The sequence below is a fragment of the Ziziphus jujuba genome, chromosome 1 (genome assembly GCF_031755915.1).
Source record: "Ziziphus jujuba cultivar Dongzao chromosome 1, ASM3175591v1".
In the NCBI taxonomy this organism is placed as follows: Eukaryota; Viridiplantae; Streptophyta; class Magnoliopsida; order Rosales; family Rhamnaceae; genus Ziziphus; species Ziziphus jujuba.
Genome location: NC_083379.1, coordinates 6,646,303 through 6,673,796, shown reverse-complemented (window position 1 = coordinate 6,673,796; position 27,494 = coordinate 6,646,303). Strand labels below are relative to the sequence as shown.

General features: G+C 31.9%; 4 protein-coding genes across 10 annotated transcripts; 2 read left to right on the top strand and 2 right to left on the bottom strand.

Moving 5' to 3' along the window:
• Positions 1-1,630: 1,630 nt before the first annotated feature.
• Positions 1,631-2,833, bottom strand: LOC107412509 (uncharacterized). Its single transcript, XM_016020288.4, has one exon. It carries the CDS (start codon positions 2,685-2,687, stop codon positions 1,833-1,835), a length of 855 nt encoding a protein of 284 aa, XP_015875774.3. The 5' UTR covers positions 2,688-2,833; the 3' UTR covers positions 1,631-1,832.
• A 3,996-nt stretch (positions 2,834-6,829) lies between these two features.
• On the top strand, positions 6,830-8,528 carry LOC107412499 (receptor like protein 29-like). The gene has a single exon (XM_016020277.4). It carries the CDS (start codon positions 6,900-6,902, stop codon positions 8,340-8,342), a length of 1,443 nt encoding a protein of 480 aa, XP_015875763.3. The 5' UTR covers positions 6,830-6,899; the 3' UTR covers positions 8,343-8,528.
• Positions 8,529-11,230: 2,702 nt separating this feature from the next.
• Positions 11,231-15,982, top strand: LOC107412675 (glycolate oxidase 1). 2 transcript variants are annotated; one of them, XM_016020491.4, is made up of 12 exons: positions 11,231-11,585; positions 12,621-12,795; positions 13,045-13,169; positions 13,562-13,608; positions 13,700-13,777; positions 13,984-14,108; positions 14,298-14,364; positions 14,488-14,550; positions 14,635-14,704; positions 14,824-14,924; positions 15,222-15,326; positions 15,581-15,982. In XM_016020491.4, the coding sequence occupies exons 2-12, from the start codon at positions 12,659-12,661 to the stop codon at positions 15,764-15,766; spliced, it is 1,104 nt and encodes a 367-aa protein (XP_015875977.2). In that variant the 5' UTR covers positions 11,231-11,585; positions 12,621-12,658; the 3' UTR covers positions 15,767-15,982. The 2 variants fall into 2 exon arrangements, with proteins under 2 accessions (XP_015875977.2, XP_024928411.2); XM_025072643.3 differs by having other exon boundaries at positions 11,232-11,585; positions 12,741-12,795.
• A 2,806-nt stretch (positions 15,983-18,788) lies between these two features.
• Positions 18,789-25,264, bottom strand: LOC107412684 (disease resistance protein At4g27190). 6 transcript variants are annotated; one of them, XR_007237698.2, is made up of 4 exons: positions 25,128-25,264; positions 20,323-23,295; positions 20,058-20,162; positions 18,789-19,463 (listed from the first exon to the last, which is right to left on the bottom strand). XR_007237698.2 is itself a non-coding variant. In XM_048462895.2 (3 exons), exon 2 carries the CDS (start codon positions 23,274-23,276, stop codon positions 20,370-20,372), a length of 2,907 nt encoding a protein of 968 aa, XP_048318852.1. In that variant the 5' UTR covers positions 23,277-23,295; positions 25,128-25,264; the 3' UTR covers positions 18,789-20,162; positions 20,323-20,369. The 6 variants fall into 6 exon arrangements, 4 of the variants coding, with proteins under 4 accessions (XP_048318852.1, XP_048318857.1, XP_048318851.1 ...); XM_048462895.2 differs by having other exon boundaries at positions 18,789-20,162; XM_048462900.2 differs by lacking the exon at positions 20,058-20,162 and having other exon boundaries at positions 18,789-20,005.
• Positions 25,265-27,494: the final 2,230 nt, after the last annotated feature.

Sequence of the window (27,494 nt, the reverse complement as noted above, 5' to 3'; positions counted from 1 at the left end):
AGAATTCCATAAATAAAACTAATTTAACAAGAAGTAAATTGTATAATCAGTATTTGTATATTTTGATATGATTAATCAATGATTTTAAGTTCGAATCTTCATTTCTGCTTCAAACGATGCTAACGATACTAAATAAGGTTAGTTCGCTTGTTAACACCTATTAGTGTGAGAGGTCGTAAATTTGTAATGCCAAATTGAAGGAGAAAATTTATTGTAAATAAAAAAAAAAAACAAAACAAAAACAAAATCTCTATTCCAATGACAAAAAGAAAATTAAAGAAAAGAAAATACAAAGAATTTTAATATTTCATCGGGAATTCATTAGGGAGCTTGCCATCTATCTTTAAAATGCAGCCTTTATTTGTTTTGTATATATATCAAGTTAAGATATCATTTTTTTTTCTTTTAAAAGTTAATATTATTGTTTATAGTTTTGTTGATTGTTCATTTACTAATAAAGTGTGATTCCTTGTCCTTACCTTCATTTATTTTTTGCTTGAAACCTTCTTTCCCTATTTTATTATATTTATTTTTCATAGTTATCATAGAACTCATACTAGTCATTGTCATAAATAAACCTTTGGGGCAATTGTTTTGTGTGTGTCTATTTAAAAATTCAGCACTACATAACAGAGTGTTAAACTTCTAAAAAGTTTATTAATTTTCTGTAGACATTTTTTTTTATGATATAATTAATAATCCTACCTAATTCATTTTATAATAATTACTCTAATTGTTAATCCAAAATATACATGCTATAGAAGTGTTAAAGTATATCTAACTGTTTCCTAAAAAACTTAAAAACTTTTGCGCGAGCCTATTATCTTAAATATTTGGGCTACAGTTTTTCTTCAGGAGAATACAAAAGGAATGATTAACTAGATGTGTTTACTGTATCATAATTTGCAACATTCCAGAATATACACATTATTAAAAAAGTTTTTATCAACCATTAAATCCCAGCAGCAAAACTATAAATTGTCACAAAAGATCTGTTTTATTGTCACATATGTGTAGTGGTTGTGTGGCTAAAATTTTTTTGTGTTGAAGTCCATATAGCCACAGTCCATTCACATGAAATTTCATTGCAAATGATCTTATTAACAAAAATTAATGTACCGATACAATATCTATTGGTTTGCTGGCGGGGATTTCTTGTAGCAACATTTTATTTTAACATATCTTATGTATTTTTTTTTTTAATTCCATTATTTTCTTCTAATCAAAGAATGAAAAAAATAAAATATTTTATTATTTTTTTAAGAAAATTCTAACATGACCTTCTAGGGAATAATTTACAACTCATTGATTAGAAGATTTCTTTTTTTTATTATTATTTATAACAATTTTTCAATGCTAGATGTTTAAATATATGACGATAGATCCACAATTTTTTAAATATGAATATAAATGGGTTATTAATTGTCTCAAGTTTGACGATTAATAGAATCGCTTTCACACACAATTCGTACAATTGATTTTATGTATTCTTACTATATATAATTATGTGCACGGGAAGCATGCACGTATTTATATGCTTTTGTGAACATGGATCTGTTTTTTGGGGACTTCATATCCAGATGTATTTAAATTGCTAGAAATAATAAGTCAAAATTACCATTCTTACAAATTTATTAATTGAAAAAAGCATATATTAGACCGAACAAAATTAAAATCCACAAGAAAATAGAGAAACAGACAGCTCTGCCTCTGCATACATTAATCTAAAGCGATCGATTTAGCCAAGTGTAGAAGCTCGAAAATGTTATTAAAGAAAGAAACAAAACTTTTTTGGAATATTTACACGTATTCTTCCATAAATGGAACAGATATTAAACTTGTTGAAAGTTTCTAGCCACAGCTTGAAGCCGAATTTGCCTATTAAACTTCTGAATAAACTCCTCCACTCTTCTATTAAGTTCTTCATTTGACATGCTCGAAAATTCATTTTCTTCTACATGATCACTTTCTACCTCCTTCAGCTTTTCGGTCTCTGACCTCCTTAGATCAATGTTCTTCCTCTCATCGATCAACACCCTCTTGGCTTTCTCTGACTTACTTCGTCTATAAGTTTTTGCTGATTCAGTCTTTTTCCCGTCTTCATGACAAGCTTTCCCACCACCTGGATCAACTACGTGGATTATCCTTTTTTCTTGGATATCTTCACTGGGTTTTTCATGATCAACATCATGGTTGAGTTTTTCTGGCTCATTTTTAGTGACAATTTGCAATTTATTATCTGGGTTTTTTTCATCACTCTTTTCAAGGGCTTTTATTACCTGCTTTTCGACCTCTTCTTCTTGCTTGTGAATAATGTTACTTTTCTTGACGATTTCGGGGTGTTGTGATACGAATGAAGAAGAAGGATAAGGAGAAGAAGCATGAGAAGTTGTACTCCTGGCCTGGCTATGCCTCACGTACTCATCATAAACATCTGCTTTGCCTTTGGAGGAAGAGAATGAACCATAATCAACAGCTATTATGACAATAAGAGTATTGGAAATGAGAAACCAAAACTTGGTGTTGTTGAAGACGGTAGAAGGAGATAGGTTGAAGATATAGAAGATGGATATGTAAATAAAGATGGAGAAAATGAAGGCAAAGAAGGATATCCCTTTAGCCTTTTTTGGATAATCAATGGATTTATAGGGTGTCATGACTGAATCGTATGGTGGCAGTTTGGTCATGCTAAATTAGCAAAAGGAGGAATTTTTCAGTCGACAGAGAGAGAGGGAGAGAGAGAGAGATTGAGGAAAAAGTCTAGAGGGGCTGGGGGGGCCTAGAGAGATTTTGAGAGAGATTTGGTACAAAATTTTCTACTTGGTACAAGTTCCAAGAAACGAGGCCTTTTATAGGGGGCGATGAAGGTTCATGTCAAATAATTGAACCCACACCAAATTACAAATACCACCTTTCCTACTTTTCTAATTTACTTATATAACCTCATTAGTCATCACTTGCTTCACTAGCCTGATTGACTTCCAAAATTATAAATTTGCTAGGTCTTCTCCCATCACAAAAATATGGACGCTTCCAGAAATTCTCTCAAAATCAGCCTTTGAATATATAATGGGACTATATTATAATATTTGATTTGATTAATTATCATTAGATTGGGAGCAGCAAAAAAATAAATAAAATAATTTCAGCCATTTAATACCGCAGCATCCGCAAAACATGGGGTCTCGAAGCGAGTTGTGGATTTTATATGACAGCTCAACATGCCACGTTTTAAGAGGACGTCAAATGTCAAATTCCATCTCAGCATTAAATGACTGCAAAGCGACGGATGGCACTCCCTGAGTTTCATCCATTTGTTACGCTGTCAATATGGTACTAGTCTCTCTTAAGTAATTTCCTCATATTGGACCACCTACAACCATTGTGTTTCTCTGCTCTTCCATGTTCCCATCAAAATGTTGTTGAAAAAATTTCGTGGCCAAAATCAATCTGCAGCCTAAAGTAATAATGAATCTTTGGCTTTGTATAAGTGCTTGATCATGCAATGTTTTTGCAATTAATCTGCTTTAGACTCGTCAAAAACATATTGTTTGTACAAAGATATCTGTCAAATACCTTTGCATATATGACTAACCAAAATGAAATGTTATTACCAATAAGACTGCTTAGAAGATTATTTATGTCCAACTACATGTATATATCAATCCATCTTATCTGATATGATGGAATAATTATGCTGTTTTACAACAAAGATTAGAGAAATCAGCTCTTACATTTTCATACAAATGAAAACATTCTACGATTTTTGTTTTGTTTTTTTTTTTTTTTAAACTACAGTTATGCTAAATAGTAAAGAGATCAACTTTCCATTTTGGGACAACAAAATATTAAAAGGATTGCTGACATATATATATATATATATGTATATTATTAAACCACAATCTGATTTCAATAGACTGAATTTGTGAGAGGTGAATTCCTTCTTGTGGGCTAAAATTTAAATCTGTTTCTCTGTGACATCATATTAAATCACGATCCAATATTACCATTCTCAAAAAGTTTAAATTTGCAATAGGTCTAACTAGGTATGGTACAAAACTAAAGGTTGATAATAATACTCGATTAATAGTCGTTCTCAGAGACAAAAAGTCTGCAAAACCAGCCTGATCTCAGGCATGTTTATGATGCCGGGGGTCCCTCGGTCTGAACCGGTCGGCTTTTTGTTCTTAATTCCTGGCCTTACAGATGGGGGGATTCAACTTTACAATTGGGTGAGCCCTACAAGTACAGAGTCTCTCTTCTTCCAACTAGCCGCCAAGTGTTGGGTTTTTACCCACTTCGATTAACGCCATGTGTATGGTAGATGGAAGACAATGACATTAGAGATTTGTATGAGAACATTAATTTCATTTCACTCCAATCAAGGCCAATCATCATGGTACTAAATTGCTAATAATGATGATTACAATAATCAAATATTTGTACTTATATAATATACTTGATTGTTCAATTAATATAATTTTATAGTTTTGCTTGGCTATGCTTCAACTTCACTTTATTTATTTTTTTCTATATCTTGTGGGTGTTTTCAAAATTTTTTGCTGTGTTTTTGTTAACTTCTCCTTATTTTAATGCACAAAAATTGATGGGGTTGGAGTATTTAGAGACATGGTGGCAGTTCCTTATTGGTTGTAAGCTTTCTCTTTCTTGCGTAATGGAACTTCCATGAGATAATTACCAACATTCATGTTAATCATGTTTTTATGAATAGTGGTTTTGTGGTAACGAGAGGAACACTGCAAAGACAGCTAAGACAGAGAATGAGTTTGGTGTGCTTTGTTAATCAATGTTTATTAAAAAGCTTTGATCACGGAAGAAAGGCCACGATTTTGGGTGTAGCTTTCGAGATTTCCATGACTTTCAACTTAGTTGGTCTTTCTAATTTTTTTAATGTTACATGAAAGATCAATATGAGCTCATTTTTTTTTTTTTTTGAAATTTGATTTAAAAAAAAAAAAAGACAAAAGAAATTAAAATTTTATTACCACCGCTCAAAGTTTGAATCTCCATTCCAATTAAAGAAAAGAATAATGTAAACATTTTTTTATTTTTATTTTTATTTTTTAGCTTCCAGGAAGACGGCCTAGCTAGTACTTAAACAATAATTTGTAGAAGATAGTAAAGCGTTTAAATTCAATTTAATAATGTCATTTCATTAACTAATTCATCTGAAAAAATCGGCGGTTAGTTCAAAAAACTTGTTTTAATAGGGTTTGATGTATGAAAACCAATTGAACTTATGCAATATGATCCTTTTTTTTTTTTTTTTCTTCTATTTTTCCCCCTATTTTGTTGATGTATATTGATCTTCACCATGTCATCTTCTCTTTGGCAGTGAGTTGTCATGATGTTTCGTATTTTGTTGAATATTATTTTTTATGTTTTTATTCAACAATGTTCATATCAATCAGACTTGTCATTTGAATATCTAATTCTTATGAAATATGACTATTCATATTAAAAAACAAAAAAAAAACTACATAATTGACACATTAAATAAGTTTATTTTTTGGTAAATACTTTAAATAAGTTGTATAATTTGTATTTCAAATAATAATGTATCATGTCTTTTGACCCCAAAAAAAAAAAAAATGTTAATACATCATGTCTATTATACTATATTTCAATAATCATACTATTCTAATATTATATTCAATAAAAGGAAAGAACGGTGAAAAAATCCAAAATTGTAGACGAACACATCCAAAGCTGGCAGGAGACATGTTTTTCATATATATATATATATACAGTCCGCCTATATTGCGGACGATCTTCATACGGACCATAGTATTGGTAACGATTTTTTATAGTATTGGTGACGATTTTCTAAAAAATTATCGTTAATACTATGAAAAATCATCACTAATACTGCAGTTCTCATGTGGACCTTTTTCACCGGTACTTTTATTTATTTATTTTTTTAAATATATTAAAAGCTCGAGCTCAAATCCTATCGTAAAGCCCATGGGAGTGAGTCAACTCAATCCAAGTACTTCCAAAATGGGCCGTAGGCCCAATTTTACATCCCCGATGCTAAAGTCTGCTAACTGAGCCCCAAAGGACAAAGAGATACAGAGCCATGTTTTGTACTTTTAAATGTTAAACAAAACCTTTGCCTTGAGAACAAAACTATGTTCATCAACTTTTTTATATTTTTATATTTTTTGGCTTATCAAATTGACATAAATGGTATACATACATATATATATATATATATATATATTGAATAAAGAAACTTTTGGTTGCCTTGAGGGGTCTGCAGCAAAGAATATGCAGAAACATGCAGGTAGTAAAAATCAAAGTGGCGTGGGAGATGCCAACGAAGCTCCAAGTTTAACCAATCAGAGAAGATATAGATACACTGATAGAGACTGTAAAAGCTTACTTGCTGTTGTCGGTTTCTCCAAGATTTAAAATAAAAAATTTAAAAAAAATAAAAAAAAAAAAGCTATGTCCCATCCCATCAATGTTGCAAATTCTTTGTAAAAAGACTATTATGAATGCTCTTCTGACGAGCTGTTCTACTTGAAGTAACTCTTTCCCTTTTCTCGTCTCTTTGTGTTTTACTAGCCAAACTAAACACTGTCATTTTCACTTTCATGTGTTGGAAACAAACGAGACAACTTTGGGATTCCCCTGCACCTACCTGCACAACTACAATTAATCTATAAAATATTTATTACTCCATTATTTATTTTCTTCCGTCTCCTTTGTCATCAATGCTATTCAAGAAAACTAGGTCTCTGTAATAAAAGCCACATTTTTTTCCATTATTACCATCACTTTCTAGTTTACTTTCTTCAATTTTTTTCTTTTCCAAGTCTGTAATAAATTTTTTTTTTTTTTTCGGTCTGTAATAAGTTCTTGTTCTTTCTCTCATGGCTTCTGTGTCTTTTTTCCTTGTTGGGTTTTTCGTTTTGGCTTGTGTAGTAGTACTGGGAGCAACCCAGAACAACTCAGATGGGGTTGAAATGGGGATGGAAAAGGAGGAGCTTTTGGGGCTATTTGAAGTTTTAGATGCTCTTCTAGATGACTCCAACTGGGCCCAACAACATCCCCACCCATGCACTGAGACTCCATGGCCTGGTGTTGAATGCGAAGTTGGTCAAGACCCTCCCTTATTTCATGTCACAAAAATCCATGTTGGCCCTGATATCCTAAACGCTCCTTGCAAATCCTCTGCAACACTATCACATTCTCTTTTCAAGTTACCTTATCTAAACACTCTCTCCATTTTCAATTGTTTCTTGAAGTCACCTGTCACTCTTTCTCCAACTCTTTTTGGTGGTGCATTATTCCCTCCCTTGGAACATCTGGCTCTTGATTCAAATCCCTCCCTTTCAGGAGAAATTCCTCCAACTCTAGCAAAGATTGTTAGCTTAAAAGTCCTAAGCTTGTCGCAGAACATGCTAGAGGGGAAAATCCCAAAGGAAATTGGTGGGATGATCCTTTTAGAGCAACTTGACCTTAGTGACAACAATTTAAGTGGTGAAGTCCCTTTGGAGATTGGAGGGTTGGAAAACTTGACCATTTTGGACTTTAGCTTGAATGGTCTTGAAGGTCAAGTTCCTTGCTCTTTGGGTCAACTTCAACTCCTTCAGAAGATTGACTTGGGTTCAAACAGGTTTATGGGAAGTATTCCACCAGAAATAGGAAAGCTGAAGGGGTTGGTCTTGCTTGATTTGAGCTACAACTTTATAAATGGTCCACTCCCAGAGACCCTTTCAGGTTTAGAGAACTTAGAGCACTTAATAGTGGATCACAACCCTCTGAATACAGAGATACCGCAGTTTTTAGGTACTACCCTTAGGAAGCTCCAAACAATGAGTTTCTCGGTATGTGGATTAACAGGACCGTTGCCTTATTCTCTTTCTTCTTTGAAGCACTTATCTGCTCTTTCTTTAGACAACAATAGCCTCACAGGTTCAGTTCCTCCAAATTTAGGTAAAATCCCAAGTTTAGATCATCTGAATTTGAGCAACAACCAACTGAGTGGAGAGCTATCATTTCCTGAAGATTTCATAAACAGGATTGGGAAAAGGTTGGATGTTAGAGGAAACAATGGTCTGTGCACCAGCAATCACTTGTACAGGAAGAAGAACATTTCTGTTTACCTGGAAACCCCTCTCTGTTTGAATTCAAGTGGGCACAGAAACGACAAAATCTTTGGTGATAAGAATCCAAATGGGTTGAAGAGAATCAGACCATCTGAGCACCATATCATGGAAAGTTCAGAAGCTCCTCCATGTCTGAATCAAAAAGTCATTTCAATATTCAGCTTTCTTGTATGTTGTTCCCTGTGTTTTCTAATGTTTTTGTAATATCATGGTAAGCTTTTCTACTTGAGAAGTAATTTTAGGAACAGCTTTCTTTCGTTCTCCATACGAACCGATTATTCACGGGTTCATATTTCTTTTCTCGGAAAAAATGATTTGGACAAGAAAAATTAAACTTTATGGTATGTACGTGTGATCGTGGTCGTGGTTGGAACGTTGAGTTGCATTGCATGCAAGCATACTGTAAACCCAATAGATTTTACACTGCTTTTGCTTTATTTATTATTATTATTATTATTGTTATTTTTTAAAAATGTAATGTTAAAAGCTGAGCTCAACTCTCTTATCTTGTCAATAAGTGGTGTTGTTTGTCTGTTACAGCCTTTTAGGAAACGAAGATCAATGTTGGGTCTAAAAATCTCAGATTTTAGCAGTCCAAAGATACTTGGAGAGAGAGAGAGAGAGAGAGAGAGAGAGAGAGAAGCTTTAATTCAACGTAAACTGAAAGGAGCATAGCAGAGTATGTTAAATGCCTGAAATTGGTACGGTCCTTTCCAGTGTTGAGTTTGTAGCACTCTTTACTCTCCTCTTCAAAAACACATAAGGCCACGGCCATGAATATGGGTGTTATATACTTCCTACCTTTCCAATTAGTTGTTTTAGGCAATTAAAGTTCAAAAGTGATAGTTTTAAATAATGTTTGAGAAGAATAGCTGAAGTTGAGGGAAAATTTTCAATGGGCTTTAAGTAATTTTGATGGTGTGTACAGATTCCCATCGTGTATATATAATCTTTCATCTTGATGTTATAGATGCATATCATGGACCATAACCTTCCTTTTTTATTTTTTTTCTATTTATTATTTATTATTTTTGGTATATGGACCATAACCTTCTGTTGTTGCGTGGTTCTATTACACTTAGAGAAATTATCTATATAAGCACCGATTATGTAAAATTACAAAAAATAAAAAATAAAAATATAGAACAAAAATAAAAACAAAAGCAAGTTTATTCTCAAACTTCTTTCTAAATATACATACTGACAGTGGCTCAACATAATATCAAAGCCTAAAAACTGTTAAGATCCTATAGTTGAATCTAATTTTTTCTGTTATCTTATTCTTCTATTCAAAAAAACTCTCAAGTAAGCAACATTATTGCTGCTGGTGATTATGGAATGATTTTGATTCACTATTATCTTATCATAGACATATAGTATATACAGTTCAATATTTTGCTCATTATCTTTGTTTTCTTTTCACTTATAATTTACATATATATATATTTTGAGAATACATATAATTTATAGAAATGCACTTGTAAGTTGTAACTTGTGATTGAGCTCCATTTTGTTTTTCCTAATTAAATAAAACCCACAGTTCATACTTAATTATAAACAAAAATCACATACTGACATGCATTTATATTAAAATAATTTAACAAATACCTTCTTTATATATATATATATATATTCATCATGACAACACCATTATTGATTATAAATTTATAAACGGTCAAAAAGCATATATTCCATTGTGTTAGCTGATAATGTCGTTTAGATAGTATTAAAAAAACAAAAAAAAAAAAAAAATTCCAGTCATCATTATAAGACCAAGAACTAAGATCCAGTGACAAAAGTAAAGTAATTGGACCTAATTTGGGCCCAGACAGTTGTTTCATTCCTAAACACATCAATATACGTAATTGTATACACCCCAAAATAAAATCAAATTAAAACAAATATTAGTTAATTAGTAGCAACTAGCAAACTGTTATACGAATGATTTGGCGTGTTTAATTAGGATTTCTCTGCATTCAATTTTGTGCGGTGAGAATTACCATCAGCAGCCGTGTGACCGTGTCCAATTTTACTATATTTCACAACCCACGTGCATGGAAGTTGCGTGTGATGCACGAGCCAATCAAACTTCCTCAGTGAGTGCCGATATGGATTTCTGAGATTTTCAGATATGTCACTTTATAGAGGTGTCTGACGTTTACTATTGGTCTTCAGGAAGAAAGATGCTTCGAGTGCTCTCACTCATACCTTACAGTTGCCTACACCACATCATGAGGTGTGGCCACGTGGTATGTATAGGCTAACCTTGATTTTTAATCATTATATTTATAATTTTTATTTTTCAATTTTTGTTTTTATTTTGGGGGTTCTTCAGTTCAACTTCTTCCCTAATAATTTTTTTCAAGAACATGATAATGAAAAGTTCAAACTTGAAACTTCGAATTATAGTTAGATTAAACCTAGTCGTTTTAAAATTATTAAGTTTTTATGTAATTTCCCATATATATAAAAAAAAAATGTAAACAAGTAATTTCAAAAAAAAAAATTGTGTCAAAGTAGTACTTCCATACAACTAATAAATTTTCTATGGCAATAAACAAAAAAAGGTGACTTAAATGTAAAAATAAATTCAATTGCTTAAATTAAATTTCTTGAGTACTTGGATTTGACAATCCCTTAAAAAAAAAAAAAATGTTGGAGTACTGTATTTGATGCAAACACTATGCTACATTTATACTTTATTAGTTATCAAGCTCAGCTCCAAGCTTTTAGAATACTTTATTCAATATAAGCCTAAATGCAAAAGAAAAACACAAAAAGAAAAATGACTATTTACAAATTGAATCATAAAATGAGTATGTGATGTTACACTAATATAATCTTAGGTGATATATATAATATATGAAAGAAATAAACAAACACGTTATAAAAATCCTTATCATATTATAATTTCCATATTAAGAAAATCGATGGACTATGTTATATAATATATGGTATATAGAAAGTGAATATATTGAAATATGAAAATTAAATATTTTCATAGTCAGCAAAAACGCATATATTGATAATATAAATATATCATATATGTCATGTAGCCAGACCAATCTGCGCTGTGAGCAATCACAGCTAATTTTTTCTTTGGATGTATGTTCGTTTGTTTTTTTGGGATGAACACACAGAAAATAATGATATTCAACAGTCTTCCACAAAAGCGTCTCACATTTCCGTGAAAACAGATTTGGTTTCTTTCTAATGCCTGCCTTGGAAAATCAATCCACGACGCTGTCTTTCTCATCTGATGCCATACCCTTTTTGTCTTTACCTGTTCAGTGCTCATTGCTCTTCTTTAAAAATATTTACCTCACCATTTTCTCCATTTACTCTTCAGCTTGTTTGTTTCTTTGTTTGATCACTTTGCAAGTTGAAAGCTCAGTCTCTCTTCTGTTTGACCTGCTTTAATCTGCACCTTCTCTCTGTCTCTCCAAGGTCTGCTCTTCTTTGCTTCATTACTCATTAAGCTTCAATCATTTTCACTTGTGTTTTCCCACTCCATGGTTTTTTACTTTGATAATATGATTCGATTTTGACATGGGTTTTCATCAAAATCATTTGTTTGAAAGATTGACTTTGAGATTTTCTCGTATTGAAATGGATTGATATTGGATTTTTAACTTCAGTTTGGATGATAAGGGATATTGTTAGAAGTTGTTAGAAGTTGAATGAGATTGCTGATCATCTGTTTGATTTCTTTGTTTCTTCTCTCCTGAAGTGAGATTATTGAAAGAAAATATGAGATGTTGAATTTATCATATCATAATTTGCATTTCCAATTTTCTAGTATTGTTCTTAACTAATTCTATTTTGACATTGATTAAACTTTAGTTGTGATTTTAGTAACCGGATCGAGTCTGAATTTAATTTGGAAAGAAATCTCATAAGATTAGACTTTTTGTCTCTGATTTCTGTAGTCACGAGTCATGAGCTGCTCCATCATAAACAGATTCTCCTAACCTTATTAGAATCCTCTGTTGCTAACTTCTACAGATAGCCTCACATCCTTTCCAGTTTTAGCATGACAAGTTAGACCTTGTTTCTCCAATGCTTGCTATGCTTTTCTATCGTGTTAGAGAATATGATACTTAATTTTACAAATTTATTGCTTGAGTAGTATTTGATGAGTATTTTCAGTCATTTTTCTTTCCCGTTTTCTTGTTCTATATAAGTTGTTGCAGAACACAAAGTATGAGGCAGTTGTGATTGATAATTGTTACAAGGATTTCTGTGTGATTTTTTTTTATCTTGATTTATTGTCAAGCTCTTCTTGTGTTGTGGATCAAGGTGCATTTTCTCTAAGTTTGAACTTTTCCATTTTACTTCTTCCATGTGAAAGCCATCTTGTATCAATATTACACTTCAGAAGTACGTTACTTTTTTTACATGATTGTTCAAAGTCTTGATTCTCTAAATGAGTCTAATATAAGATCCATGCTTTTCAATCCACTTCTTTTTTATGTTATACAGAAAATTCTGGGAAGAGCATAATAAAAACTGTTGCAAAAATGGAAATCACTAATGTTTCTGAATATGAGGCAATTGCAAAGGAGAAATTGCCTAAGATGATTTACGACTACTATGCATCAGGTGCAGAGGACCAGTGGACTCTTAAAGAAAACCGAAATGCATTTTCAAGGATTTTGTAAGTTCTTCTCTTGTTTCTGGGAATTTCTTCTTTTCATTTGGTGTTTTATGGTAATCCATTCCGTTTCTTACTAGTTTACTTGAGCTAAATTAGTTTTTCTTTCTAAGTTACCCTCAAAAGGGAACTCGATGCTCTCATATTTTGATAGTACGTTATGTTTCTGTTTCTGCTTTTTGGCACTCTCAAGTATGTTACCGTAGTTTCATTCTGAGAAAAATATTGTTCCTGTTCTTTTTAATGAAACAGGTTTAGACCTCGTGTTCTAGTTGATGTAAGTAAGATAGACACGTCCACAACTGTTTTGGGCTTCAAAATTTCGATGCCTATCATGGTTGCTCCTACAGCCATGCAGAAGATGGCTCACCCCGATGGTATGACCTTTTGTTTTTACCAGATTTTCTCTATCATGTAACAAGTTGTTATACATGCATTCATACAAGGTGTAGACCATTTATTATGTTTGCATCAACATATATAGTGTGGTCGGATGAGTATTTGCATAGATCTTATGCAGAGATATAAAATGTATAGTCCATTTAGTATCAAGATTTTATTTGATCTCATGGTTGGAAAAATGTATATTCGATATATCTAAGCCAGAAGTGTACCCTGTAATTTGCATTCGCAACCACTGAAGCATAAACTTTGCTGAGTAATATGAATTCTAATAAACGGTCCCTGTTATCTACTTCAATTTCTTAATTCATCTATAAAGAAAGTAAAAACAGAACTTACGGAATATAATAATGTAATGCTTATTCAGGAGAGTATGCAACAGCAAGAGCAGCATCAGCAGCTGGAACAATTATGGTTTGGTCTCTCATTGTTATTTGTTTCTTCTAAAGTTTTTTTATGTATGCAACTCTGCCTTATTCATTTTATGCAATATTGGTTGATTCAGACTCTATCCTCATGGGCTACTTCCAGCGTCGAAGAGGTTGCTTCAACTGGACCTGGGATTCGGTTTTTTCAACTCTATGTGAGTTTGAAAATAATCCCCTATTTAATTTGTTACTTCATCAAATTTTCTTAATTCTACTGGTTTATTGGTTAGACCTATAGCTGCTGATATTGGTTTGAAAGTGCAATCATCAATGCTTCATGATATTATGAGAAACTTGTTTAGGATTATAATCTTTTATGAGTCATCCACCATATGAAATGAATTCTCTTCTTATCGATCAGGTATACAAGGACAGGAATGTGGTTGCACAGCTTGTCAGGAGAGCTGAGAGGGCTGGTTTTAAGGCAATTGCCCTGACTGTAGACACTCCAAGGCTTGGCCGCAGGGAAGCTGATATCAAGAATAGGTCAAGCATTAACTTAAGAATACAATTTGAACTAATAAAGACGATAACAGAAACTAGAAGATTGATTTCGTTCTTTTGCTTTCAAACCAGATATCCTAAATAAATCTCATAAATGGACAGAGATATGTAAATGCAATACAGGTTTACTTTTTTAGAAATTCCTCAAGTTTTTATGGTTTTCTGCTGCAGATTCACTTTGCCATCACATTTGACATTGAAAAATTTTGAGGGTTTGGATCTTGGAAAACTGGATGAGGTGCTACCTTTATGACTGCAATACCAAAAAAATTACTGCAATACCAAAAAAAATATCTGCCTGCATTTTTAATATGGATATAATTCATATTGTTCCATGATTGTTTTCAAACTGACCTTGCAGACGAATGGGTCTGGACTAGCATCATACGCTGCTGGACAAGTTGACAGGTCCCTTAGTTGGAAGGTAAGATAATTTTTTCTTAACAAAATTTCTTGAACCAGAAATCTGAAGCTATAATACCAAATATTCTATCTGTCATATGTACAGGATGTGAAGTGGCTTCAGACAATCACCCATTTACCAATACTAGTGAAAGGTGTAATTACTGCCGAGGATAGTAAGTACACTATTGAAGCACTCTCTCCTCATTCCCATTAAAAATCAGTTTTTTATTTCTGATCTCTTGGATTGCAATTATCTCATCATATAACCCTTTGTTTGGTTACCATGATGCAGCAAGGCTTGCCATTCAAGCTGGAGCTGCAGGAATTATTGTCTCCAACCATGGAGCTCGCCAACTTGATTATGTCCCTGCAACCATTATGGCCTTGGAAGAGGTATAATTTACATGCATTGGCATCTTTAGCCATTTCAACTATATGTTCTTTAAATTTTTACTTTTCGATATTTACAAATTATGTCGACCATTAGGAAACTGTTGAATATTTTTCTTCTGGGATTACTACTTTTACTCTCCAATCGGCATTTTTAAACAACCTAAAATTCTTATCCCCACTTGCCAATTCTATGCCTTGTTCCCTTCTCATTAAAGTTGTATAATACTCGGACATTTTGTTATTTTTCCTCTTTCATTTTTAATACATTGTAATGATTCTAATTGAGGTGGCTAATAGGTTGTCAAAGCCGCACAAGGACGAATTCCTGTTTTCCTAGATGGTGGAGTCCGACGAGGAACAGACGTTTTCAAAGCATTGGCGCTTGGAGCATCAGGCATATTTGTGAGTAAAGAATAGTGATTTGTATTGTGAACATAATTATTGCCTAAGAAGTAATAGAATATGTAAAAAGCAATGTTAGAAACTGCTGGTAATTTCAGCAGAATTGTTTTTAGTAGTTGTGAATTGCATTTTAAAAGCTGGAACCTAGAACCTATCATGATCTATAAGTTTGTTGTGGAATCTCATTTAGCTGTTTATTGTCCGTCATTAGTTGCTTCATTACTCATTGTGCTTAATCATGTCTTTAACTTCAGATTGGAAGACCAGTGGTCTTCTCATTGGCTGTTGATGGTGAGGCTGGTGTAAGGAAAGTACTTCAAATGCTCCGTGATGAGTTTGAGCTAACTATGGCATTAAGTGGTTGCCGCTCACTCAAGGAGATCACACGCAACCATGTTGTAACCAAATGGGATCATCCCCGTGTTGCTCCTAGATTGTAAGAGTGTTCATCTTCAGCCTAGTGCATTGATGCAGAGAGAGATCAAGATTTCAAGAGCTCATCAGTCGTAAGAATTACATATCTGAAGTTCTTGGTTCTAAGAATATGTACTGAAAAATTTGAAATTTTTGTATTGAGAATGAACTATACTTTCTATCAATGGCTAATTCTGTTTACGAACTGTATTCTCTATCAATGAATAATTCTGTTTTCTCTATATATTTCTCACTTTGCACATGAACATGATATTGATCCAAGTCTTATTATTGAGAATAATAATTTGCTGGGAAAACATGCTCAGCTATAATACAGTACAACAATGCGACACTGACTAATACATTACTACATATTAAACATACCCTTTGTGTATTATCATTGGTCATCACATCATTTAGACTTTTGAATCTATCATCTTTGAATGGAAAAAAAAAAAAAAAGAAAAAAAATAAAAAAACCTCTGTTTTTTAACATGACTATCTTATACATGTACTTAATCTAATTTAATTTTACAAATACAAAATAACAATAATAATCTGAGTTCATGAGTGGCTTCTTTTGTAAAATTCTCTAATTAAACAACTATTCCCCTAAAATGATTTTTAGCAAGAAAATAAAAAATATAAAAGTTCAATTTTTGTTTTCATTTGCTTGTCGAGTATTCGAATCATTTACTTCCATAGAAAGTATTCTATGGCATTTTCTGGTATTTTAGAATGAGATCTTTTTAGTCTATAAATTAATACAATTCAGGGAAAAAATAATAATAAAAAAAAACTAAAAATAAAAAAGCGAACTTTTATTTGATTTCCTCTTGGAGTATGGAGGACGTTTTAAAATTAATTACAAACATTCCTAATAAAAGATTATTTATTTTCTTAAATCATAGATGAATTTGGGAGGACGTTTTGAAGTTGATTACAAACATTCCTAATAAAAACTTTGTTTTTTTTTTGCTGAAATTCCTAATAAAAACTTGTATATATGTATTTGGATACAAATAATTCTAACATAATCAAATTTGTTAACTAAAATTTTAATCATCAATGAATTACTATTGTTTTATTAATTTTTACCTCTCATAATTATAAAGCATTATTAATTTATATTTAATAATAAATATCCATTTCAAGTATCATATTATTTAATTTAGAATGTTGATAAACTTTTTGTTCGTATAGTTTTATGGGTTTATTTTTATTTATACGATATAATAAAATATTAACTACTTAAAAAAAAAAAAAAAAACTATTGGGGGCCTTCCAACTTTCTCACAGTTTTAAATATTAAAATTCATCAAAATTTTTAATTTTTTAAAAGATTGAAAGGAAATTTAGTTCTATTATGAAAATTGAATTTTCGTAATATTTATTGAAATTTCGACAAAGTTTTCATAAAATTTCTATTAAAATATCTACATTAAATTCGTAACAATTTAATTAAAAAAATTCATAATATCTATTAAAATTTTAAAAATAACTATATAAATTTTTAAAATTTCCATGGAAATTTTGAAAAATATTTATAAAATTTATTTAAATTTTTTATAAAAAATTCATAAATATTATTGATGTTTAATAAATTATTTTACCAAATTAATTTTAGTGATAAGTTTTTTATCTTTTAATTGTTTTTCTAATATTTAATGATATAAATAAAATGGAATGAACTAAATTAAATAACTATGATAGGTTCTATTCATTGAAACAGTAATATATATATTTGCTATACATTTTGTATAAGATGGATTTATTAGAATCTTATAATTACACATTAATAATTGATTATATAAGAATGAAAAATAATAATATGAAAATACAATATTATGTAGAATCAGCATTGATAGTATTTAAATTAATAACATTAAGTGAATAAAAATAAAAAGATGATAGAATATATTATACTATATATTAAGGAATACTACATTATATTTTTATAGTTGATATATTAATAATTATGTAAAAATTTATCCAAAAGATATATATTTTAATAATTACTTTTCATATTTCACATTTCAAATGAAAACGAAAAAAAATCAATAATTTTCAATTAGAGTTTTATGAGTATTGAGATGATATTAAATATAATATAAGTGTAATAATTATTTTATCTTAATTAATAAACAATTTTATCAAACATATATATATATATATATATATATATATATTATATATTACATATTTTTATTAATAATAATTTATTTATGATCATTATTATTTATTATAAATTAAATTGATTACATAAATATAATATTTACTCAATATTTTTATAATTAATTAATTAAATAATCTAATCTTAAATTTTAAACAAAAACTTTTATTTTTTTAAATAAATTTTTACCAATATTCATTACTTTATAATATACTTATACAAATTTTTATATTTTAAATATTTTATATTTTTGGGTATCAAAATTTTAAAATATAATGTTGATATTGCCGATAGGTACTTTTAACGCGATTTGAAAACCGAAACGAGGCAAAATATCAGGGAATTTTTTAACATAGTCGTATGACAGATCGACTCTTTCTACGGCTTAAAAGTTAAATTTATTGTCATTTAGCCTCGTTTTTGTGTTGTAGGAATTAGGATGCATGTAATGTAAGGTTAAATTTTATTGAAGTAGAAACTAGAAAGAAAAACGTTTTCGACTTCTAGTGTTTTGAAACTGAAAACTTTTTTCAATAAGTAGAAAGAATTAATTAACAAAAATGATACGTAAAATTTTCTTTTAACAACAGAACAGAGTATTAGACGTTGTTTTTGTCTGGATCGAAAAAAATATTGAAGAGAAATTTGGAAAATCTTAATAAAGTAAGTTAGAGAGTGACGCAGAAAATCAAGAGAAGGAGAAAATCATTATTAATAACAATAATAATAATGATTGCAATAATCTCATCATATAAGCCTTAATTTTCAACTAGCATCATATGATTTCTATCTGAATCTATCTTGCTTAATTTTCAACTACCGTCATAAACGTTAAGAATATTACGGCTCTTAATTTTCAACTAGCATCATAAACAGCTCTTAAAATCACAAATTTATGATAAATATTAGAGTTATCACAATACCATAAATTTAGATATCAATATCTAAATTCTTACCCGGAAGTCAATGCGACTAACAGAGGATACAGCTCATGATCTATAGAAGAACAAGTCCTACTTATTGACTGTTGCAAATGTGATATGCTAGCCTCCAAACTCTCAAAACTCAATCGTGTTTTCTCAGTCTTGGTCCAATCATGGTTTTCTTCCTCTTGCTCTTGCAGTAATAAGGATTTTCTCTCATACTCTAATTTGATAATCTCTTCATCCTATATAATAAAGGAACGGCTAAATCCATGAGAGACAAGGACAAACCACAAGAAGATGAACAAGGAGAAGAAAAATCTTGATAAGTAGAATGCAGAGTTTCTTCATTTATCATCTCATAGAATATCATCGGAGTAGTCCTGATGGTGGTGCCGAGGGAGGGTAGAATCAGTGGCAGATAGATGCAGAAGAATGAAGAAGACGAAGTTCCAAGTTACAGTTCCTCCTTATTTTGAATTTATGCGCTTTTTTTTTTTTTTTAATTGTTTATTTCCCCTCATTTTGGCTAATTCTGCAATCTCTGTATATTTCTCTCTTTGCACGTGACCTGATATTGTCCCAAGTTTTGTTATCGCGCATAATTATTTGCTTGGATGACATGCTCTGCTTATGTTTAAAGAGGTTCAGGAGGGTTTCTGGTAATCATTTGAATTAAGGAAAGCAATATGCTACACTAGACAGTTGAGAAATATGGCATCAAATATATATATATATATACAAAATTTTGCTTAAAAAAACATCAGTCCCGCATCATACGGAGGTACCACCAATCATCAAATATATATATATATACAAAATTTTGCTTAAAAGAACACATCAGTCCCGCATCATAAGGGTACCACCAATCTTTTAACGACAATAAACTAAATTTTCGAGTTTACTGTCGACAACACACTGATGGCACGCTCCTTATGATGCGGAACTAGTGTGCGCTGTAGTAGAACTGTACATATATATATAATATATATGTTGTATGTATAATATATGTTTATATTCACCTTCAATATAAAGAAAAATATAAATCATGAAAGCCCATTTTTTATAAGCTTGAGCTTCTGGAATAAATAGTATTTCAATATAGCATCAGAGAGCCAGAGATCCAAGAGATCGTGAGGATCCAGAAAAAAAATCCAAAAGAAACGGACCTACATTTAAAGGGGAGTGTTAAAAAAATATATAAATAAAATAAAAATCTACCTTCCATCAGTTTAAGCTTCTGGAATAAATGATATTTCAACATGGTATCAGAACCAAAAATCCCAGAGATCGTGAGGATCTAGAAAAAAGCCCAAAAGAAACAGGCTGCATTGAAAAGGGAATGTTAGAGAAAAATATCAATGAAATAAAAACCGACATTCCATCAGCTTAAGCTTTTAGGATCAATAGTAATTCAACACAATAGAAGTTTAAAACATTATGTTTACTTTAAGATACTTAGCGTTGAGAAAGAGAATCAAATTACCAATCAAGTGATTCTCTGCTTTGTACATAAATATGTGCCACCCCGCTTCATCTATCATCCTTGAAAAATCGTTGTAAAAATCTTTTGGGACTAGGTTCATCCCACTCCAATTCATCCCACCATTTTCTGCTCCCTGTTATGCACCTCAGGGAGTTTGGCAAGTTCTCCATTGAGAAAGGCAGATTCCTTAGCTTCCCACAGTCCCATACATCAATAGATTCTAATAAATTGATGGCAATTGGCCTTTTGGAAATACTTTTCAGCTCAGGTAAAGTACTCAAATACAGCCTCTGTAGTCTTGGGAGTGTAAGAGTTGGAAAGGTAGTGTTGTTGACACCACCAAGTTCCCCACCTTCAATTATCTCTTCTACAGAATGGGAATTCCATAGCTCAATCTCTTCAAGATTCTTCAGGCACTGTAGCATTCCAACGGATAATATACTTTTAAGACTATTGCAATTATGGATATGCAGGGTCTTTAACCTTGAAAGCACATTAGCTACAGCAATCCCATAGCAAATAGCTTTTAAGTTAGGCAGCTTGTGGAGGATTAGTATCTTTAAGCTAGGAAAATAATTCTCCTCTGCCTTTATGATGTACTCCAACCTACTACAGGTGGAAATATAGCATTCCTTAAGGTCAGCCAAGTTTGAGGAATTCAAAAGATTTGATAGAATATCAATATCATTACAACCCTGTAATGCTAACTGTTGAGTATTGTCTGGGAGCAGAATGGAACTTCCACTGGTAATGACGTTACAACCTTCAATTTCTACACTAAAACCTTCTCTCGAAAATGGTAAAAAGCTTGACAGTTGTCCTATGCCAATATGATATCTTTTCAGCTCACACCAGTGTCTAGACTTCACATAGCTGTTGAAGCTGTTTGAATCCTCAAAGGAAAGACCAAGATTGCTAAGCTGCTTGGAGTTGAATATTTCTTCAAAATCTACTCCATTACCTATTCCTTGCGAAACCAATGACCATCTCCATTTGCTTTTGAACATAGATAGGCATTCTAGACGAAACAGTTTGGGGATTACCCCAGCAGGAAAAGTATTTAATTCTTCTGTGTAAGAAAGATCAAGACGCCTGAGATTTGTCAAGCTCCCCATATCATGTGGCAACTCTTCTAGCAATGTATATGAAAGGTCCAACACCCTCAATTCTTTGAGAATTGAAAGAGAAGGTAACTCTTTAAGTTCACAAAAGCTTAGAAAGAGCGCTCGGAGATTTTGTAAATTGCAAAATGAATATGGAAGCAATTCAATGGAAGTACCAGATAGGTTAAGAACTCTGAGATTATGCATGTATAGAAAGAAATCATCAGGTATGCCCTTTGAAAGGGGGTTGTTTTGCAGGAACAAAGTTGATAGAGTTGTACAATTGGGATGATCAGGAAGGAGTGCAATGTTGTTTTCCATTATGGAGACCCTTTCAACATCTTCCATCCAAATCCTAGGAAAGATTTTCAACCCAAGACCAGCTTTTACCTTGAACTGAGGAATCTCACTCGTGATTCTAATTGCCAAATCCCTCACCAAATCATGCATTCTAACACACCTTGTTCCAACACCCTCTAGCATGCAAGCATCTTTGAGTTCCTTTACCACTGCATGCCCTTTGTTTATCTCACGCTCCCTATCCCCCACTTCATCTATCAATCCTTCTGCCATCCAATATTCCACCAGCTCCTCAACTTCAATATTGTAGTTCTCTGGGAACAGTGCACAGTACAAGAAACAAGCTCTAGCTCTATCATTCTTCAAATGGCTATAGCTAAATTTCAAACGTGCAAAGACATCTTCTTCCATGCCTTCAATCTCTGCTCTTGAGCTTTTTAGTTCTTCCAATGCATTCATCCAAACTCTTACATTGTCAATTTTCCTCATGGCTCGTCCAACAGTGATGATTGCAAGAGGCAGACGGCCACATTCACCAGAAATCATCTTCGCCAATGGTTCTATTTCAGGAGAGCAAATTGCAGCAATGCCTGCTTTATCAGCAAATAAGTTCCAGGCTTCCTCTTCAGAAAGGATGTCCACTTTGATTTCCCTATGTGTCTCCATGCCCCGACAAACTTCCATGAGTCGAGTAATGAAAACTATCTTACAACCATTATCTTTATTTGGCTCAGGGATGCCCACCTCTTCCAAAGAAAACTTACTCCATAAATCATCTAAAACGAGTACAAATCTTTTAATTCTCCGCAAACATTGAAACAATATTGTAGACCTGCTAGTCACACTTCTATCATTTGGGAGGTCCATATCTACAGCTTTTGCTATGTCATCTTGCAATTTCTCCAAGTCAAAAGTTTTTGATACAGTCACCCAAATAATATGATCAAAAATCTGAGCTTCATTAAGCTGATTATTAATATGCATCATGATGGTTGTCTTTCCCACACCACCCATGCCATAAATACCTATCTTGTTGACATCAACATTCATTAAACATTCCTGAATCTCACGCAAAACCTTCATGTGTGTTGTTGTTGCTACCGACACTCTTGTTGGCATAATATTTCCACCATCTAGCAATAAATCAGCAAACAAACCATTTGGAAATGCCCCCTTTCCATGAAGCTCATTAACTTCTTTCATCTTTAGTGCAATAAATTTTCCTAATTTATAACGTGAATAACAATTAGGATAGCAACCTTTCATATATCTACCTTTTTCACCAATATCATTCTGCATGCCACTCACTTCATTCTCTACCTTTTCCACCAGTTTGAGCCACAACTGTACCTCACTTTTAGGCTTTTTTCTCACGTTCAATATGCCCCTGTTAATCTCCAGTTTTATGTCATTCTCTCTAGCATTTAGTCTCTCCAGGTTGACAAGCAGTTCCTCTAGAAGTTGCTCAACATTTAACAAATAATAGAACCTTCTTTCCAACGGCTTCCATATTGAATCTATGATGCATAAGCTAGTACCAACAAAATCCATAATGTCTACACGATGGAAACTATCAACAATAAGGGCATCCAAAAAAAAGAAAAAAATCAGACTATGACAGCATAAAAGAGTTATGATTAAGTAAAAAGGAATTTAATTTTCTAATAGCTGATCTCGGCTTATTACCTTTTTTTAAGGGAAAAAGGTTGTTAATGAAATATATAAACACAAGCTATATGTATCATACGTTTCATAATGTCATATATATGAGGTTTATAGACAATGAAAGATTCCCAGTGCCTTAGAGGGGCTGATCTCTTAAATGTTTGACAACATTGAAGACAGAATCATTCTGACAGAATAACCACTGCTAGTATTTTTAGATGAAATTTGCAAACATGAAAACCACTTAAGCATGCAATGGTGCAAACACATTAAGAAAGGTTACCATGTTTGAAACTAGAAAGTTAGAATTATTAATGATTCTGTAATCTGGATTGCCTCCAAGAAAGGGTAAAACTGTGTAGCCGCTTGAGAGTCTAAGAGGTTTACTATCTAAAATCAAGCAGTGCCCGTTGGGGATGGATTTTGAATAACTATATTTAAATGAAAAATAGGCTCTTAGTGTTACAAAGGCCTTATGATGTGAGTTTTTTGTAAGAGAATTCTCAAGTGCAGGGAAACTACTTTGTTTTCAATGTAGACTATGCAAGATTGTGGCAGTAATTTCTTGTGGGCATTGAGGCTACTCATCATGTAGCCATTGGGATGATGTGATTGGATGGCTTAACTTTTTGGGCATCAACTTCAATATCACTCTATTATAGTTTTCTTAGAATAGCTTATCTACCACTTATCTGGAAGAAAGAACCAAAACCATAAATTAGAGAACCGAAGAGCTATTGCTTCAAGCCATAGCAAATGTTATTAAATTAAAGCAATGTACCGTAACAATGTCAAAAGGGTGTTATAAACAGAAGAATCAGTAACGTATGCCAAATTTCCCACTCCAGTTTACAGAAGTTGCTTAGGCTTTCATTTGGTTTTTCAGATTTTTTTTTGGTTGGTTGTCGTTAGTGGTGTTGTTCATTTGTTAGCTTAGATTGAAGCTGATATCGTTATGATTTAGATTTTAACCTTTAATTTGTTTTTAGTATGATTATTTTATTGTAGCTTTATACTGTGAACTAAAACCTCATTCATGAAATGGAAAAGTGAAACATGCTATGCTTGTATATTGAATTTATAGTATGAAAGTTCCCTCAAGGCCTTTTTAGAATCTTCAATGCCAAATGAAATTTGACAAAGATTTTAGAGTACCCTCGAGAAAGAACATTATTCTAACCGTCTTTAATGTACTTGAACACAAAAATCATACAAGTAAGCTACACTTGTAAAGATAGAGGGTCGAAAAACCATTAAAAGGCCACTCTATCAAGTTCCTAGGAGCTTAAAAGAACTGGATGATAAAATAGGGTATCCACAACAGAAAGTTAGTCATCTATTCTGATACAAAATTTCAGTCCAAATATGAAATAGGCTAATGCCAGAGAGAATAAAATGATAGACACCAATTTACTCACTATTTAGCTGGAGAGGAGGTAGGTCACAGACAGATAATGAATTTAATTAATTTAATTTGGTCTGAAACAGATATTGAAAGTTGGAGCAGAATACCCAGAAATGTTACTTAAAGTTAGATGACCATGTCCAATTTTCTTCTTCAATGTAGACAAACCCATATCAGTTTCCATCCATTTGAGAAAGGAAAACATTCAGAAACCCAAAACAGGAAAATTTATTGAAGCTGAAGATGAAAGATTTACGAAGTGCATGGTCTTTTAGCAAAGAAATAAAAGAGAAGATAAAGATATCTAGGAAGAGAGCCATGAGTTTGCTTACGCTGGCTGAACTTGGATTGGGTGCTGGAGCTGAAACGCAAATTGCTTGGCACAGACGGTCGTTGTTGACTTTTCTTCTGTAGTGTGCGTTTATGCCTTTTTCATCAGTCAACATGTTCTAAATACATTTCCACGAGACTTCGTTCCAATAAATTATCATTTGAAAAATAATAATAATAAGGAAGTGCCTATTATATTTCTCTTTTATTAAGATATTTATATTACGCAATGACAATTATTCCTTAAAAAACAATGACAATTATAAAAATATATTAATTCATAACTAGTTTTATTTAATAAAAAAATATATTTGTCATAAAACCTTTTTTCATATAGAGTACTCACAAACGACATCAACTTTTTATTATGAGAAATATTTATCAAAAAGATAAATCACCTTGATTATTCCGTTTCCATTTGGGTCAATTACTCAATTGTTTATTGGAAAGGCATCCAACAAGCCCAATACATAGCTCGGAACAGTTGGCCCAATACTAGCTCAAGTTTAGCAGTCTAGATACAGATTTTGAAGCCCAAAACTTTTATCTTCATTTTGTTTGAATTTTTTCCTTTCAATTTATTATTATAATTTTTTTTTAAAAAAAAAAAATTCTAGAAGGACAATGTAATGGATGAAAAAAAAAAAAAGGTAACGAGTTATGGGTTGAGGTGGTAGTATTTGAAAGTTAACCCAATTATATTTATTTTGAAAAGTTTGAGAGAAAAAGTTTTTGTATCAGGTACAATATGCATTCATTATTTTTCCATTTGGTTAATTTTCATGTGTGTGGGTAAGTGTTTTATGAGGAGGTGCAAAATACCTATTTGTTTTGAGTAGAACTGTCAAAAAGGTGACCTAACCAAAGTAAAGCATGGAAGATCGGATCAATTGGAAAGGCAATTAAAATGAGGAAATGTTGTAAATAATTACAAACAACTAATATAATTACAACACTTTTATATGCCTAACCACCGGACCAAAATACACCTGGGAATTTGAGAAAAAGCAAAAATTATTGAAGCCGAAAGAGGATATAAATCATGAAAAATAACCGGGTCAAGAAATTCCACCGCATGCATGCACTACCTTCGTTCTTTTTCTTTTTTTTTTTTTCTTTTTTTAATCATTTGCTTTGAAATAGTACACTAGACCGTGCATGCTTGCGAATCAGATTTATTTAGGGCACAAATAAAACGTATAAAACCTTTTATTTAATTTGTTGCCTTTTTTTTTTTTGGATTAAATTGTTGGGTTTGAATACATAGGAGGCATATTACCGTTAATGAAGCTGATCGTTTCAGTGGATCTGAATAAGTCAAACAGAATTGAATCCAGTATATATAAAATCTATCTGAGATCTGTTTCATCATCATTGATGAAGACCGTCTTGCTTGACTTAACATTTTTGAAGGAGATGAAAAGCATGCGTGACGGTGATGTGACATTGTCAAGCTAATTAATTATCGAATATCTATATATCTATTTCCGATTGCGTCGTCGTTTTCAGTTTTTAATTTGTTACAATAAATTAACAATATATATATAAATGTAGAGAACTGTTTCATGTAAAGTTTCTTACGAAGTTGCCTCTACACTTTCGTGTGTGTGACCAAGAATATGCCTTGTGCATATATATATATATATACACACACATAGCCAGTCGCCTTGCTTTGCTCTATTTATGCGTTTTACACATTTCAAATCTGTCGTCATCTTAAAAATATCTCTGTCTCCATCGCCAATGTAGAAACTCTCAAGTAATATTACATCCTTCAAGTAATTAATTTTAAATAATATAATATTCCGAGTCAATCTCTTTTCTTTTTTTTTTTTTTTTTTTTTTTTTTTTGGTGAAAACTCCAAGTCAATCTTGAGCAGCAAAAAAGGCTTATCTCGTATTGTCTTGTCTCACACGAGAATCAAAAATTACTTGCCAAGTTAACTTTTAAAACTATATTATGTACAACTTCTTCCAACTACTACAGTGAGTGTGATCGCCTCCACAATTTTCACATGAAAAGTCATGAACAAAACCTACCCATTCTATTACATCTTTGGAAAAGGTAGAAAGGACAACTGGATAATTTGCTTTTAAGTTAATGTAGACCATATTTCCAAATCTATACCATTAATAAAATAAAATAAAAATATTCCCGCAAAAAAAAGTAAATAAATACACTAGCCCCAAAAAAAAAAAAAAAAAAGTAAATAAATAAACAAAAGTTACGTTGTATATCCAATCGGGCTCTAGCACTCAATTTCAAATCATGTTTTCAAATCAAGTCATGTGTGTACAACACATCATTACAAGTTTAATTACTTTATGTGTCTATACACACTTAAAAGTCTATACAAAACACTCAAAAC